This window comes from Coregonus lavaretus, assembly GCF_964263955.1.
Source record: "Coregonus lavaretus genome assembly, chromosome: 19".
NCBI classification, from domain to species: Eukaryota; Metazoa; Chordata; class Actinopteri; order Salmoniformes; family Salmonidae; genus Coregonus; species Coregonus lavaretus.
The window spans coordinates 36,910,953-36,926,653 of record NC_140006.1 but is presented as its reverse complement, the minus strand read 5'-3'; the positions used below and the strand labels follow the sequence as shown (position 1 = coordinate 36,926,653).

General features: G+C 43.7%; 1 protein-coding gene across 2 annotated transcripts; it reads right to left on the bottom strand.

The window, feature by feature from the left end:
• Positions 1-1,408: 1,408 nt before the first annotated feature.
• LOC311146847 (mediator of RNA polymerase II transcription subunit 26-like) lies at positions 1,409-13,225 on the bottom strand. 2 transcript variants are annotated; one of them, XM_084183450.1, is made up of 3 exons: positions 12,951-13,225; positions 4,976-5,053; positions 1,409-4,871 (listed from the first exon to the last, which is right to left on the bottom strand). In XM_084183450.1, exons 1-3 carry the CDS (start codon positions 13,020-13,022, stop codon positions 3,195-3,197), a joined length of 1,827 nt encoding a protein of 608 aa, XP_084039576.1. In that variant the 5' UTR covers positions 13,023-13,225; the 3' UTR covers positions 1,409-3,194. The 2 variants fall into 2 exon arrangements, with proteins under 2 accessions (XP_084039576.1, XP_084039577.1); XM_084183451.1 differs by having other exon boundaries at positions 4,976-5,050.
• Positions 13,226-15,701: the final 2,476 nt, after the last annotated feature.

The window sequence follows — 15,701 nt, the reverse complement described above, 5'->3', positions numbered from 1 at the left end:
TCACACTGGGGCCAAAATTCCTGCCATCCAGGACCTCTATACCAGGCGGTGTCAGAGGAAGGCCCTAAAAGTTGTCAAAGACTCCAGCCACCCTAGTCATAGACTGTTCTCTCTGCTACCGTACGGCAAGCAGTACCGGAGCGCCAAGTCTAGGTCCAAAAGGCTTCTTAACAGCTTCTACCCCCAAGCCATAAGACTCCTGAACAGCTAATCATGGCTACCCAGACTATTTGCATTGTCCCACCCCACCCCACCCCACCCCACATTTTACACTGCTGCTACAATCTGTTTATTATCTATGCATAGTCACTTTAACTCTACCCACATGTACATATTACTTAAATTACCTCGACTAACCTGTGCCCCCGCACATTGACTCTGTACCGGTACCCCCTGTATATAGCCTCCCTACTGTTTATTTTTATTTTACTGCTGCTCTTAATTTTATTTTTTTACTTAACTTATTTTTCTTTAAACTGCATTGTTGGTTAAGGGCTTGTAAGTAAGCATTTCATTGTAAGGTCTACACCTGTTGTAATCGGCGCATGTGGCAAATACATTTTGATTTAATTTTAGTGTGTCGGATTTACATTCCCTATGTTACGTCTAGTCTCAGAGACCAGGCGGGGAGTTTGGCTGCTGCTGTATCCTTGCAGGGTGGCATGGGTGTCTGGCGGAAGTGCATCATTTGATCATTGCCTGAAGGCAAGGGGTAGGGAAGCAACAGGGCCATGAATCTGATATGAACAGCCAACAACCACCAGAGAATGAAGATGAGAAGTGGGGTCACAAGGGAGAACTTAGAGGGACCTAAGACCCAACAGGCAACACAGCTCTGATCTGGTCCTCAGTGACATGTTCCCAGACAGTCACAGGAGGACAGCTGGTTGTCAGGGAGGTGACACCATGGATGTGTAATGATGATTCATAAGTCTAAAAGGGGAGGAGTCTTCTAGAAGGAGCAGCAATTCACTGACTACAACAACTCACGGAGGGGTTCTGAAATGCATGTAGAGACTTGGTTATCTTATCAGGAGGAAGAAAGTGAGTTGACAGTTGTGGTTTGTCATAACGAGTAAAACCACTCAAGGAAGTGGAAGAGGACAGCAACAGAACCTAATTCAAAGATAAATAAAGCCATGATATACATTTCTGTTTAACCATAGAACTTGTCATAGCCCATTCAAGTCCATTTTTTAAAACCAACCGAAGTGCTCCCCCATGAGGACACTGAGAATACACAATGAAAACCAAAGTAGTAATGCACCCATAGACATAGCGTTTACATCATTGAACTTACCATATTAATGCCAACGTTAACCAGTTAACCCCAACCTGACTACAATACAAACAGTTGTGTTTATATTGTGTCAGAATTAAGTCTTATACCAAATAAGAAAACCGAGCAGAGGGTTTAGAATGTCACTTTATTTTTCAAACTATTGAGAGATGTTAAACACTGAACAAATAAAGATGTCCCAGTCAAAACTGACCATATCCACATCAATCATCTTTAACATTTATTTATTGCGAGCTGTGTTTGAGTGATATCTCAGTCTGCAATTTACCCATACTGGACCAGTGTTCACTAAGGACCATTGCTTAGAAAAAACTGTGCATATTCCAGCATTATTGGACAAAGAATTTGGAATTGTCCCACACATAAACCTAGTTCCAAGGACAGGAGTAATATGCGGAACAAATCCAGATTTGACATCAAAGGCACATTGGTAGGGATGAATGTAGCGGCACACAGTCTGATCTTCGCCCATCTAAAGTCATGTTATATGTGGAGAACAGTGGCAATGCAAGATGAGAAAAGGAAAAAACTACTTAAATTTACTATCATGTTTGTCACATGGAAAAAGTTAAGAATGTGTGATGGTACCACAGCACTCTCTAGGTTTATGTAGTTTAACAAAAAAGCAAAATAAACAATGCTTGTTCATTCACCATCATGCATGCTTCTCAATGAGTAGAACATTCCTGCAAAACAAACGCTTAAAAGATCTGAGGGAACTTTGACATGGATGTCCAAACTATGCAAAACAATTTTTTACTTGCAGGTGTTGTGTATTTTTTATCTACACGTACCTTCGTGTCAATTATGAAATTACAAAAGTTATCTACCACTGTATAACTAAATACAAAGGTCTAATTTCTGTACATTCACTAAGGCTGTTCAACTTTAAAAATCTTATGATGAAATTCCATAAGGCAAATGATAGCTAAAGGAATGGTAACAAGTATAGTTCCCGCATACAAACGTTTCCTTATTTTCTTGTCCACACAATTGTATACAGTTTTAATGTATTAGCGCTCACATTTCTGCCTGGGTGAGGATTGCTAGAGGATAAGGGAGGAAATACAAATGTACATTTAACAAATAAATAATTCAAAAACTAAACAGATTTTTTAAATACTTTTTGGATCGAACACATTCAAAAACAGGCTAATTTTTTTTGCAGAATTTCTTCCGGGAAGAAGTGTATGATGGCATGGGTGCATCAGAACAGAGTGGTGAGGAGATAGATGTGAGGAGTATGGAATGTTGGATAGCTAACGCGTATCGCCAATCAAAAAGAAAAGATTGTGCAAAACAATGGTATGCCTCTTTTGCATTGTAGAACAGGTCAACATTACGTGATGCAAGCAGAAAAGCTCTACAGGTTTTGTACATCTGTTTCGATAAACCTCCCCAAAAAACTGAAAAGGTCAAATAAATAGATGCATACATGATAAGACATTTTAGGAAAAAAAATGTTTCATGTCACAAAGCTTCTTTTAACTGCCAAATAGGTGTCAGTATTCCACTTGCTGGACACATTCGGCTTTACCTGTGCTAGATAAACTCTTTCAACCCCTTCTGAGCATAACTGTGCCTCTACTGGACAGCTCAAACCCAGCCAACCCTCAACTAGAACCGTAGTTTGCAATTCCTTGTTAGTAGCAGCACTGCAAACAGGGGCACATCTTTCCCGCAACTTTTTTTTCTTTTTGAAAAAAAGAACTGAAACAGCAGCCCTTTGACCAAGCAAACTTTTTTTTTTTTTTTTTTTACCAAAACCTCATTCGATTATCTCTGAGAGGGAGGCACGGAGGGAGTTTTGCAGTTCTGGCTTTCCCCAACTCACAGTGGGCAAAAAAAATTGTTTTCCTTCCTCTGTCAAGTGAAAGAGAGACACCCCTTCTCCTCAGTCTAGGCAGACGTAAGGCAGGATGTTTAGTTTGCTCTCATCCCCGTGTGGATCCAAAGATATGCACTCCGTCCAGTCGTACCAAGTGCCCTTGGTGTCGCAACAACCGTTTACGCCTTGCCAGTGCTCCGTATGTACTCTGTGGAGGTCCTCGTCAGTCACCTCCCGGCTCACCCCCGGTGTGTCCGTTACCGAGCTGTCCAGCTGCAAGACGTGCACTCCTCGCCTCGCCTCCCTAACATCGCTCTCCTCCCGTTTCAGGTATTCCGACATGAAAAAGTGCGCGCCGGGGGCCTGGACCCCCGAGGATGTTAGCATGTTGCTCTGAAGGTTTAGGTAGGACTGGATGATCTCGTTTCGGGACAGCTCTTTCCAGTTAGTCTGTTGGAAGGGGCTGGGGGTGGGGGGCTGATGCTGGTGTAAGGGCAGGTGAGTCCTCTGCTGGGGCTCAGGGGGAGGTTGCCTTGGGGGTTCCTCCACCTGAGAGGGTTCTTTATGTACCATGGACTTGATCTGCCCAGTCACAGGGTCAAACGTTAGCCTGCGCTCTTTTAACCGCACAGGCTTCATTTGGTCCTCTGTGTCCTGCCCCTGCAGGTTGACAGCGTAGTCTCTGGACCTGTACTTCTTCCTCTTTTTGCGGTCCGAGCTGGAGGCAGCGACTTCTGCCTCAGCCTTGACCACCACTACAGAGGAGGAGGGCGTGGGTCTGTGGAGTTCTGAGCTTTCAGAGTTCGTTGGGGCGGGCTGGGAGTTGGGAGGGAAGACCGGCGGGGGTTCCAGTGTTGCAGTGTTGCGTGGGGAATGGGTGGTGACCTCCGAGGAGCCGGGCCAGTGCAGTGAGGCCCTATGGGCAGGGGGTGGCAGCGCATCCACATGAGACACTTTGGCTGGGGACGTTAAAAACTGGGACGACAGCAAGCAAGGGCTCCGAGCTGGGCTTGGGATAGTCCCTTTTGGTGCATATGTTGAAGAGCGCTTGGACATCGTCTCTTGCTTCATAGTCCGTGGACTCCGCAGACTTGATGAGAGACAGCGGGGGCTTTTGGCTTGATACGACCCCCCTCCTCCTTCATCCAGCCTTGCCTGCTGCTGTAACACAGCAGTCTTGAGTAAAGAGGAAGTGCTAGGTAGTTTAGTGAGGCCCGGGGAGCTGGGGTGAGGCTTAACAGCATTGACAGGGATTCTACTGTGTTTGTCATTCTCTAGGTGCTCTGTCCGGGCCCTGTCCGGCGATGGGGGAACCTCAGGGCTACCTGCAATCCCATTTGTGGGTGGTGGTGGCGGGGTGGAGTTGTGCATCTGCTCGTAGGGGGACATCTTGGAGATTTTGGCCGGTAAATGCACACTGTCCCTTTGCTCCCCTCTACGCTTTCTGATGCTTGACTTCTCTGCTTTCGGCGAGTGGGTGTTGTGGACGTCATTTCTAGTTTTGACTTCTGGGACACCCTTGCCTGCCAGTGAGACGTCAGGGGGTGGAACGTCAGTCTGACAGGGGTGGGCACTGCCATTGGCAGAGCCCGGGACACAAACGGCCCCCCGCAATGGAGTCTCATTTTGCCCCGGCTCGATCAATTTCTGCCAGCTCCGCAAAAGCTTCTTGGCACGCTTGGCAAGGTCTTCATCCTTGGTCTTCTTCCTCACATCATTGATCAGTTTCCCCAAGCGAGTTTCCTAAGTTGGTAATAAAACAGTATAATAATAAAAAGTGGTTAAGAACACCAGAATCATTGTAACTGGCAACAATTTAAAAAGACGTACAAAGCTTTGGGTCTTACCTCAAGTGCTTCTTTGGTGATAGGGAACTTCTCCAAATATGTGATAACTTCTAATACTGCCACCATATTGCAAATCTGCTGAAAGGAGCAAAAGAGGTGATCAGAACACAGAACTTCAGACAATATTTGCTCAACAGTTAAGTCAGTTAAAAAGATGGTGTCAAGTAACTGCTGTTACTTCTAAGTAGGCAACAGTTAGCTTGCGAGCTGGCCTATTACCTAGCTAGAGCTAAACGCTATGCTGGTTATCAACTGGCTAACAAGCAATCTGGCCAATTATTAGTGACGTTGAACATTCAGGCTGCTGCACAGACACTATGGAAGCTCTAGTCTAGAGCACCAGGTTAAATTGTGTTTGAGTGTATAATAAGTGAGAAATAGGTGCAATAAGCTTGTGAGTGGGCAGCATATACTATCATCTTAAATTGACACGTTGAATTATTTTGTCACATTACATTTTATATTGTTCTAATTTCCCTAATATGGACAGTTTGTGTTACTACCTTACACAAGCTCGCATTTTCACCACAAATTGAGAGGAATTACACTTCCTTTTACCTCAGATTGGTGATCGTAATATAAACGTTTATAGTCATCAATATTACATTTACCAGACGCTGTTATTCAGAGCGATTTACAGTTAGTGCATTAATCTAAAGATAATTAGGTGAGACAAGCACATATCACAGTAAGTACATTTCTCAATGATACTAAATCGATTGCTTTAAACAGATTCATATCTTTGGTTTGTAGAACTAGCTGAGGTGATGATTAGATGTAATTATGCAGTCAAAAAAGTGTGTTGGGTTTCCTTTGGCCATCATTGTGGCACGAGGAGATGAGCTGATAAATGGCTACTACAGGTTTTCATCTATCCACAGGTAGGCTATATGTAGTATACCAAAGATAGTTATGGTTTGTCCTTTAGAAGAGCGCAAATAGTACATGTCGTCATGGTCATTGTCCCAGATCCATTGATTTCTATACAATATCGATGTGAATGATTAATTTGTGCGTGCTATTGATTACAGTACAAGCCCCTTGATAAATGTTGGTGTGTAGTAATTTAGCAAAATATAAGTTCGGAAAGTATTCAGACCCATTGACTTTTTCCACATTTTGTTACGTTACAGCCTTATTCTAAAATGGATTAAATAAATAAAAATCCTCAGCAATCTACACACATTACCCCATAACGACAGAGAGAAAACAGGTTTGTAGAAAAAAAACAGAAACACCTTATTTACAAAGGTATTCAGACCCTTTGCTATGAGACTCAAAATTGAGCTCAGGTGCATCCTGTTTCCATTGATCATTCTTGAGATGTTTCTACAACTTGACTGGAGTTCACCTGTGGTCAATTAAATTGATTGAGCATGATTTGGAAAGGCACACACGTCTATATAAAGGTCCCACAGTTGACAGTGCATGTCAGAGCAAAAACCAAGCCATGAGGTCGAAGGAATTGTCCGTAGAGCTCCGAGACAGGATTGTGTTGAGGCACAGATCTGGGGAAGGGTACCAAAAAATGTCTGCATAATTGAAGGTCCCCAAGAACACAGTGGCCTCCATCATTCTTAAATTGAAGAAGTTTGGAACCACCAAGACTCTTCCTAGAGCTGGCGGCCCGGCCTAACTGAGCATACGGGGGAGAAGGGCCTTGGTCAGGGAGGTGACCAAGAACCCGGTGGTTACTCTGACAGAGCTCCAGAGTTCCTCTGTGGAGATGGGAGAACCTTCCAGAAGGACAACCATCTCTGCAGCACTCCATCAATCAGGCCTTTATGGTAGTGGCCAGACAGAAGCTACTCCTCAGTAAAAAGGCACATGACAGCCCGCTTAGAGTTTGCCAAAAGGCACCGAAAGAACGCTCAGACCATGAGAAACAAGATTCTCTGATCTGATAATTCATTGAAGGTAATGTATGGTTTCATAGTTAACGCTTAAGAGTACCTGTAATTATGCTAGCTAGCTACCTACCATTCAGCTGTTTTTCTAACCTCATTAGCTAAAGAGTTAACGTTAGGTAGTTAGTAGCTACTGTACTCGAAATGTAGCTAGCTTGTTGCTACCTGGATAGCTAACTAAACAACAGCTAGAACGACCTAGCTGTAATGTTTACAAGTAACGTTATCCCCACAAGCTGGCTACTAGATGACCAATAGAACAGTTGGTCCTAATTTGGAATTAATCTAAAACAATTATATGTAACTAACTAGCTAGTTGGCTTGGTAAGATATGTTTGTATTAACCGGGCTTCTGCCTTTGGAGACGCTTTCTCTCCGTTGGGACAGACGCGAACTAGCTAAATTGATTCAGTAGCTAGCTTTACACTTAACTAGCTAACAGTAGCTACTAAGGGTAAGTTTATAACCTACACTTATTTTTTATTATATTTTTACATACTGGTAACCAGAGTCGTTTAAAAGGAATTCAAGACATGGGTGACTAGTTAACGTTAGCTTGGCCTTCTCTGTGTGTTTCATACCGTGGGAGGGGTTGTTTCGTTGACAGAGAGTGATGGCGAGCTAATATGCTAACTATTCTAACTAACTGGCTGAATAAGTTGACGACGTACTCACTCAAACTGTCAAATCTAACCCAAAACTTTACACAACGTTAGACAAGGACACAAATGATCTGTTTAGTGTGTTAACACACTATTGGTAGTTTGTTGTAACCGAGTATTGGTGCTAAACCGTGTGTTATTGGAAGCTAACATGCTAGTTAGCAATGGCGTCATAGGATACGGTGCCCTGGGCGGTTTTTCACGGAAGAATACTGTACCAAGTTAGCTAGCTGAATAAACTAAGTTAGTCTATTCCTAGAAAACATTGAACCACTGTAGTTTACAACAACTATAATCTCTAAAGTGGAAGTTGGGAGTTATATTTGAGTGTTTCAGTGAAAGGTGAGTGAGGGAGGCCCCACTCTCTCGCTTCCCCAGATGTTTAGTTAATTTTATTCCGATCTCTTTTGCATTATTGTAGGCTTTTCTGTAGCCTGTCAACTATGTGTCTGTCTATCCCTGTTCTCTCCTCTCTGCACAGGCCATACAAATGCTTCACACCGCGTGGCTGCTGCCACTCTAATCTTGTGGTCCCTGCGCGAACGACCCACGTGGAGTTCCAGGTCTCCGGCAGCCTCTGGAACTGCCGTTCTGCGGCCAACAAGGCAGAGTTCATCTCAGCCTATGCTACCCTCCAGTCCCTCGACTTCTTGGCGCTGACGGAAACATGGATTACCACAGAAAACACTGCTAGTCCTACTGCTCTTTCCTCGTCTGATCATGTGTTCTCACATACCCCGAGAGCATCTGGTCAGCGCGGCGGTGGCACAGGAATCCTCATCTCTCCCAAGTGGACATTCTCTCTTTTCCCCCTGACCCATCTGTCTATCTCCTCATTTGAATTCCATGCTGTCACAGTCACTAGCCCATTCAAGCTTAACATCCTTATCATTTATCGCCCTCCAGGTTCCCTTGGAAAGTTCATCAATGAGCTTGACGCCTTGATAAGTTCCTTTCCTGAGAATGGCTCACCCCTCACAGTTCTGGGTGACTTTAACCTCCCTACGTCTGCCTTTGACTCATTTCTCTCTGCCTCATTCTTTTCTCTTTTGACCTCACCGTCCCCCCTACTCACAAGGCAGGCAATACGCTTGACCTCATCTTTACTAGATGCTGTTCTTCTACTAATCTCACTGCAACTCCCCTCCAAGTCTCCAACCACTACCTTGTATCCTTTTCTCTCTCGCTCTCCTCCAACACTACTCACTCTGCCCCTACTCAGATGGTAATGTGCCGTCGCAACCGTCGCTCTCTCTCGCTACTCTCTCCTCTTCCATCCTATCATCTCTTCCCTCTGCTAAATCCTTCTCCCTCCGATCTCCTGATTCTGCCTCCTCAACCCTCCTCTCCTCCCTTTGTGCATCTTTTGACTCTCTATGTCCCCTATCCTCCTGGCCGGCTTGGTCCTCCCCTCCTGCTCCGTGGCTTGACGGCTCATTGTGAGCTCACAGAACAGGGCTCCGGGCAGCCGAGCGGAAATGGAGGAAAACTAGACTCCCTGCGGACCGGTCATCTTTTCACTCCCTCCTCTCTACATTTTCTTCCTCTGTTTCTGCTGCTAAAGCCACTTTCTACCACTCTAAATTTAAAGCCTCTGCCTCTAACCCTAGGAAGCTCTTTGCCACCTTCTCCTCCCTGCTGAATCCTCCTCCCTCTCTATGGATGACTTTGTCAACCATTTTGAAAAGAAGGTTGACGACATCTGATCCTCATTTACTAAGTCAAATGACACCGCTGGTTCTGCTCACACTGCCCTACCCTACGCTTTGACTTCTTTCTCCCCTCTCTCTCCAGATAAAATCTTGCGACTTGTGATGGCCGGCCACCCAACAACCTGCCTGCTTGACCCTATCCCCTCCTCTCTTCTCCAGACCATTTCTGGACACCTTCTCCCTTACCTCACCTCGCTCATCAACTCATCCTTGACCGCTGGCTATGTCCCTTCCATCTTCAAGAGAGCGAGAGTTGCACCCCTCCTCAAAAAACCTACACTCGATCCCTCCGATGTCAACAACTACAGACCAGTATACCTTCTTTCTTTTCTCTCCAAAACTCTTGAGCGTGCCGTCTCTAGCCAACTCTCCTGCTATCTCTCTCAGAATGACCTTCTTGATCCAAACCAGTCAGGTTTCAAGAATGGTCATTCAACTGAGACTACTCTTCTCTGTGTCACGGAGGCTCTCCGCACTGCTAAAGCTAACGCTCTCCTCTGCTCTTATCCTTCTAGACCTATCTGCTGCCTTTGATACTGTGAACCATCAGATCCTCCTCTCCACCCTCTCCGAGTTGGGCATCTGAGGCGCTGCTCACTCTTGGATTGCGTCCTACCTGACAGGTCGCTCCTACCAGGTGGCGTGGCGAGAATCTGTCTCCGCACCACGTGCTCTCACCACTGGTGTCCCCCAGGGCTCAGTTCTAGGCCCTCTCCTATTCTCTCTATACACCAAGTCACTTGGATCTGTCATATCCTCACATGGTCTATTCTATCATTGCTACGCAGACGACACACAATTAATTATCTCCATTCCCCCCTTCTGATAACCAGGTGCTGAATCGCATCTATGCATGTCTGGCAGACATATCAGTGTGGATGTCGGATCACCACCTCAAGCTGAACCTCGGCAAGACAGAGATGCTCTTCCTCCCGGGGAAGGACTGCCCGCTCCATGATCTCGCCATCACAGTTGACAACTCCATTGTGTCCTCCTCCCAGAGTGCAAAGAACCTTGGTGTGACCCTGGACAACACCCTGTCGTTCTCCGCTAACATCAAAGTGGTGACCCGATCCTACAGGTTCATGCTCTACAACATTCGCAGAGTATGACCCTACCTTACACAGAAAGAGGCACAGGTCCTAATCTAGGCGCTTGTCATCTCCCGTCTGGATTACTGCAACTCGCTGTTGGCTGGGCTCCCTGCATGTGCCATTAAACCCCTACAACTTATCCAGAACGCTGCAGCCCGTCTGGTGTTCAACCTTCCCAAGTTCTCTCATGTCACCACGCTCCTCCGCACACTCCACTGGCTTCCAGTTGAAGCTTGCATCTACTACAAAACCATGGTGTTTGCCTCCGGAGCTGTGAGGGGAACGGCACCTCCTTACCTTCAGGCTCTGATCCTACACCCAAACGAGGGCACTACGTTCATCCACCTCTGGCCTGCTAGCCCCCCTACCTCTACGGAAGCACAGTTCCCTCTCAGCCCAGTCAAAGTTATTCGCTGCTCTGGCACCCCAATGGTGGAACAAGCTCCCCCACGACGCCAGGACAGCGGAGTCACTGACCACCTTCCGGAGACACTTGAAACCCTACCTCTTTAAGGAATACCTGGAATAGTATAACAGTAATCCTTCTACCCACCCCCCCATAAAATAAAAAAATAAAAAGGGGGTGGAGGTCCCACTGGCTATCCTAAATTGAATGCACCAATTTGTAAGTCGCTCTGGATTAGAGCGTCTGCTAAATGACTTAAATGTAAATGATGAAACCAAGATTGAACTCTTTGGCCTGAATGCCAAGCATCACGTCTAGAGGAAACCTGGCACCATCCCTATGGTGAAGCATAGTGGTGGCAGCATCATGCTGTGGGGATGTTTTTCAGCGGCAGGGACTGGGAGACTAGTCAGGATCGTGGCAAAGATGAACAGAGCAAAGTACAGAGAGATCCTTCATGAAAACCTCCAGTGCGCTCAGGACCTCAGACTGGGCCGAAGGTTCACCTTCCAACAGGACAACGACCCTAAGCACACAGCCAAGACAACGCAGGAGTGGCTTCGGGACAAGTCTCTGAATGTCCCTGAGTGGCCCAGCCAGAGCCCGGACTTGAACCCGATCGAACATCTCTGGAGAGACCTGAAATTAGCTGTGCAGCGACGCTCCCCATCCAACCTGACAGAGCTTGAGAGGATCTGCAGAGAAGAATGGGAGAAACTCCTCAAATACAGGAGTGCCAAGCTTGTAGCGTCATACCCAAGAAGACTTGAGGCGGTTATTGCTGCCAAAGATGCTTCAACAAAGTACTGAGTAAAGGGTCTGAATACTTATGTGATAGTTTTTTTTTTTTTTTTTGATAAATTAGCAAACATTTCTAAAAACCTGTTTTTGATTTGTCATTGTGGGGTATTGTTTAGATTGATCAGGAAAAAAACAATTTAATACATTTTAGAATAAGGCTGTAACCTAACAAAATGTGGAAAAAGTCAGGCGGTCTGAATACTTTCTGAAAGGGAGTAATTTTGATGTTTATCTTCAAAATATCACAACCCATTTCAGCATATTGACACTGGGCTACAAATCAAAAATCGATAACAGGAAGCAGCAACAGTACCATTTAACGTATGTTTTAGGAATATCAACAGGATTCTACTTAATCACGTAAAAACTACTGAATGAGCCCAAAACGTGCTTTGATGTATTGATTTTGATGATATAACTGAAATCGTGAAAATACGTTCGTTTTGCCTACAATTATTTAAAGCATTTTACAGTAGCTTGTTGCACATAGCTTAGGTATCGGAAGCTAGTTATCTTGTCCATAGTAGGAAACACTGAATAAGACAGCCTGAAAACTAGGTACATGACATGAGGCAAGCCGTGTTAACCTGATCTGAAGCTACTTTTAATCTAGCTAGCAATGAAGAGTCCACTGCATAGCCATTGCAGCTAAGGTAGCTACTGTAGTTGACTTCTAGTTGAGTTAAGTTAACTAAGTTACCCAAACCTTAGCCAACATCACTACAAGTGTTTATATAGGTATTGGATAACAAGATAGTCATGTCATGTGATTAGCTAGCATTTATCAGATACACACTTTTTTGAAACAGAAGTTTCATTCGCTGGCTCATTGGCTAACTAGTAAAGTCAGTTCGGTGAAGGAATTAGAAAATACGCTTGCCAATAAATAACAAAGCAAATTCGACCTCACTCATATTGACAAGTTAACTAACTAGCCAACCAACTAACGTTAGTTAAGTTAGGTAGTAGCTACTATCTTGCTAGATAGCTACGCAACAACGTGTATGACGCGGGCGAGGAATGGGAGAAACGTCAAGTGAAGTGGGCTAGATAGATAACTAACTAACGTTAGGCTAACGTTATTTCGGCTGATATCCATTTAGTGTATCAAGAGTTAAGCTAACTTGTTTTCAACATAGTTGGTTAAACATTACCCTGTTGGCCAGGCTAGCAACGAAGCTAGCTAGCGCCCGGTAACGTTAGCGTAGCAAATTTGTTAGCGTGAACTAGCTACAGTGGCTAGCTAACTTAAGCTAGCAAGCAATGTGTCAACTCACAAGCGTGTATTATTAGCTAGCATTTATCAGTGGATATTTGGCATGTTGTTTTTAAATAAATAAATATGACGACAAATATGCGTCCAGATAGCCACATCGTGTTGCTAGCTACTCACATTGCTGTGACTATCGATGGCCTGCAGCAGCCGGTCTCTCATCTGCTGCGGAGTTGCTGAGGCCGTTGTCATTGCCTGTTCGGTGCGATCCGGCGAACGGGGGAGGAATCCTCCAAAACGAATACTGTGGTACTTGCCGACACTCACGGGCCTTTATGGAGATATGCTAGACACTTAGGCCGCATATTTATCTAATGCCTGTACGCTTAAATGTTCGTATAATGTCACATGGATTCAGAGACGTTCACCGCCTGCTACTGCCTCTTCGGCGCTCTGGAAACTCACCACCAGCCGCTGACTGCTGGATCAGTCACAACGGCCTCCTATTGCATTATGGGATGCAATGGACGCACACTTGACCCGCGCACGAAGCTAAACCTAAACACACCTGGGGTAAGAGAAGGCCCCAACTACTCAATGTTTTCAATAACATTAGCTTACAATAACCTACTGTAAAATTCATTATAGCTTGTATTATAATCACTACAAATGTAAGTGTTCTAACTGTTAAGTGTTAACACAACTGTGTCATCTGTCATAATTCTTTCTATAGGAAGTTATTCCTACTGATGGTACCTTTTGTGTATGGCAATGCATTGTATTGTTCTCATGCAATAAAAAGCAAAATTGCGTGAACATATGATCCTATGGAAACCTCACTGGACTTGATTAGGTCAATGATTAAGTGTAGCCTAATAGTGTGGACTATTTACTGGCCCAAGCAATTAAAATAGTTATTGTCAGCATTGCTTTCCTCCAAACTGTTGCTGAAATGTTAATTTGCTGGGCCTTTACAGGATGTGACAAGAGGGGCCAGGGGAGCCAGGTGAATAAGGTGATTTCCAGTTAAGCACCTGGGAAACTCCCAAAGACGTGGAAAAAAATAGCCAAATCAGGGGAACTAAATGCATTCTCTTTCTACAAAAAGTTGCCAAGTGGTTATTATATTTTAGCTGACATAAGACTTCAATGTAACTGCTTCAGTTACAATGGCTCTACAAATTAAATATTATTATTATCTTACTGTGAGTGAACATAATATTTGTACTCTTTACAGCCACTCTACCTCTCATGATCACCAGATGGAGACATTGTACAACAATAAAACAGTGGGCCAACAACATTTAGTGGGATCAGTCACATTGATTATTTAGATTTTTATTTAATCTAATTTCATTTACAAATAGTAATGCAAAGATACAAAGACAGAAGACTTCACACAAGAAAAATACGTTAGGTACGATTTGAATAGAAGCTTAACATTCGTTTTCAGTTATTTAGTACACATTTAATATAGCCACTTTGATTTTTTGGTCTGTTTTCTCCCTTTAATATAAAAGCACAATTTAAAGAACAAGATTTGATCCATTCATTTTAAAGGGTCAGCTCAACAAAAGTACAGGATTGCCAAGCTGTTCTGCTGAATGCTAGGATTTGCATATTTGATGAGCATAACTGTGTCCTGTTGCTGTGAGTACAGTATGTGTAGTATCCAGACATTGCAGTTAAATGCATTTGCAACATTTGAGTAATCGTACTCAAAAAGAAAATACATTATATTACAATTTAGCTGCCGTTGTATGAGAAAAGGACCACTAGAGTGGGCCATCCCCCATTAAATGCACATCAGAGGATTTGTAGTTTTTGTTGTTGTTGTGGTAATAACTATGCTGAATGATCAAACAATGACTCTCTCCATTTCATCTGGCTAGTTGATTTTCCCTTTTTACATGTAGTGCCACTATAATAATACAAAAATGTACAGACTTATATTGAGATCTGCATTTTATCCTACAGGAGATGCTTTGGGTGAGCAGGTTTAAGTCACACAGTGTGTTTGCACATGGTTAACCTATCCTAGTCAGAGCTAAATACTTGCTAAAAGCAAAAAATATATCACATCAAGCCTTTGAGTCATAACATGTTATTTAGAAATGTGGTACCATGTAGAAAGAGTTACCTCAAGGTATCAAGCAGAAAATGTCAGTCACATGTCAGTCTTAATGCGGTAGGTTATGCAGTGAGAAATAAACTCTTAAGATTAATATTTTCCTTTTCTAAATGTAAACAATTCATAGACAAGTCTATGGTTTTAAGTTTATGTAATTCTCAGTCTAACAAAACAAAAACGTAACTTTGGAGATTCAGTGGGAAATTAGAGTATTTGAAGAGTATTTCAACTTTGACAAACACATTTTAGTGAAGGACAGAAAAACAAAGTGCTCTAAATAAGTGCATTACTTGAACTATAAATAAGATTTAAAGGGACAATTTATGAACTTAATACTTTGTAAATACAGTTATTTATTTTGCAGCTTTATAGCCTGGATCCGTTGGTTTTAGCATTGGACAGCTCCATTGTCACAGTCATGACGTTAAGGGAAGCTGTCAACTGCTGATCCAGCCAGGCTAGTTGGCATATGTTAAAACGTTGAGATGGCCATGTTTGGCTATGTAATACTTATATATTGCCCTGATCACCTGTCTGGTGTCATGGGGAAGTTGATGGGTTTACAGCAGGGCTATTCAACCGCGGGTCCGCGCCCCCCTAGGTGTCCGTGAAGGTAATGCAGGGGGTCCGCAAAAATATATATACAGTACCAGTCAAAAGTTTGGACACACCCACTCATTCAAGGGTTTTTCTTTATTTTTTACTATTTTCTACATTGTAGAATAATAGTGAAGACATCAAAACTATGAAATAACACCTATGGAATCATGTAGTAACCAAAAAAGTGTTAAACAAATCAA

Excerpts from the sequence above, each read along its gene's own strand:
- LOC311146847 (XM_084183450.1), bottom strand. The coding sequence starts at position 13,022 with ATGACAACGGCCTCAGCAACTCCGCAGCAGATGAGAGACCGGCTGCTG. Across the intron at positions 5,054-12,950 it reads CCATCGATAGTCACAGCAAT|CAGATTTGCAATATGGTGGC; the intron begins GTGAGTAGCTAG and ends TGCTCCTTTCAG. Across the intron at positions 4,872-4,975 it reads TCACCAAAGAAGCACTTGAG|GAAACTCGCTTGGGGAAACT; the intron begins GTAAGACCCAAA and ends TTACCAACTTAG.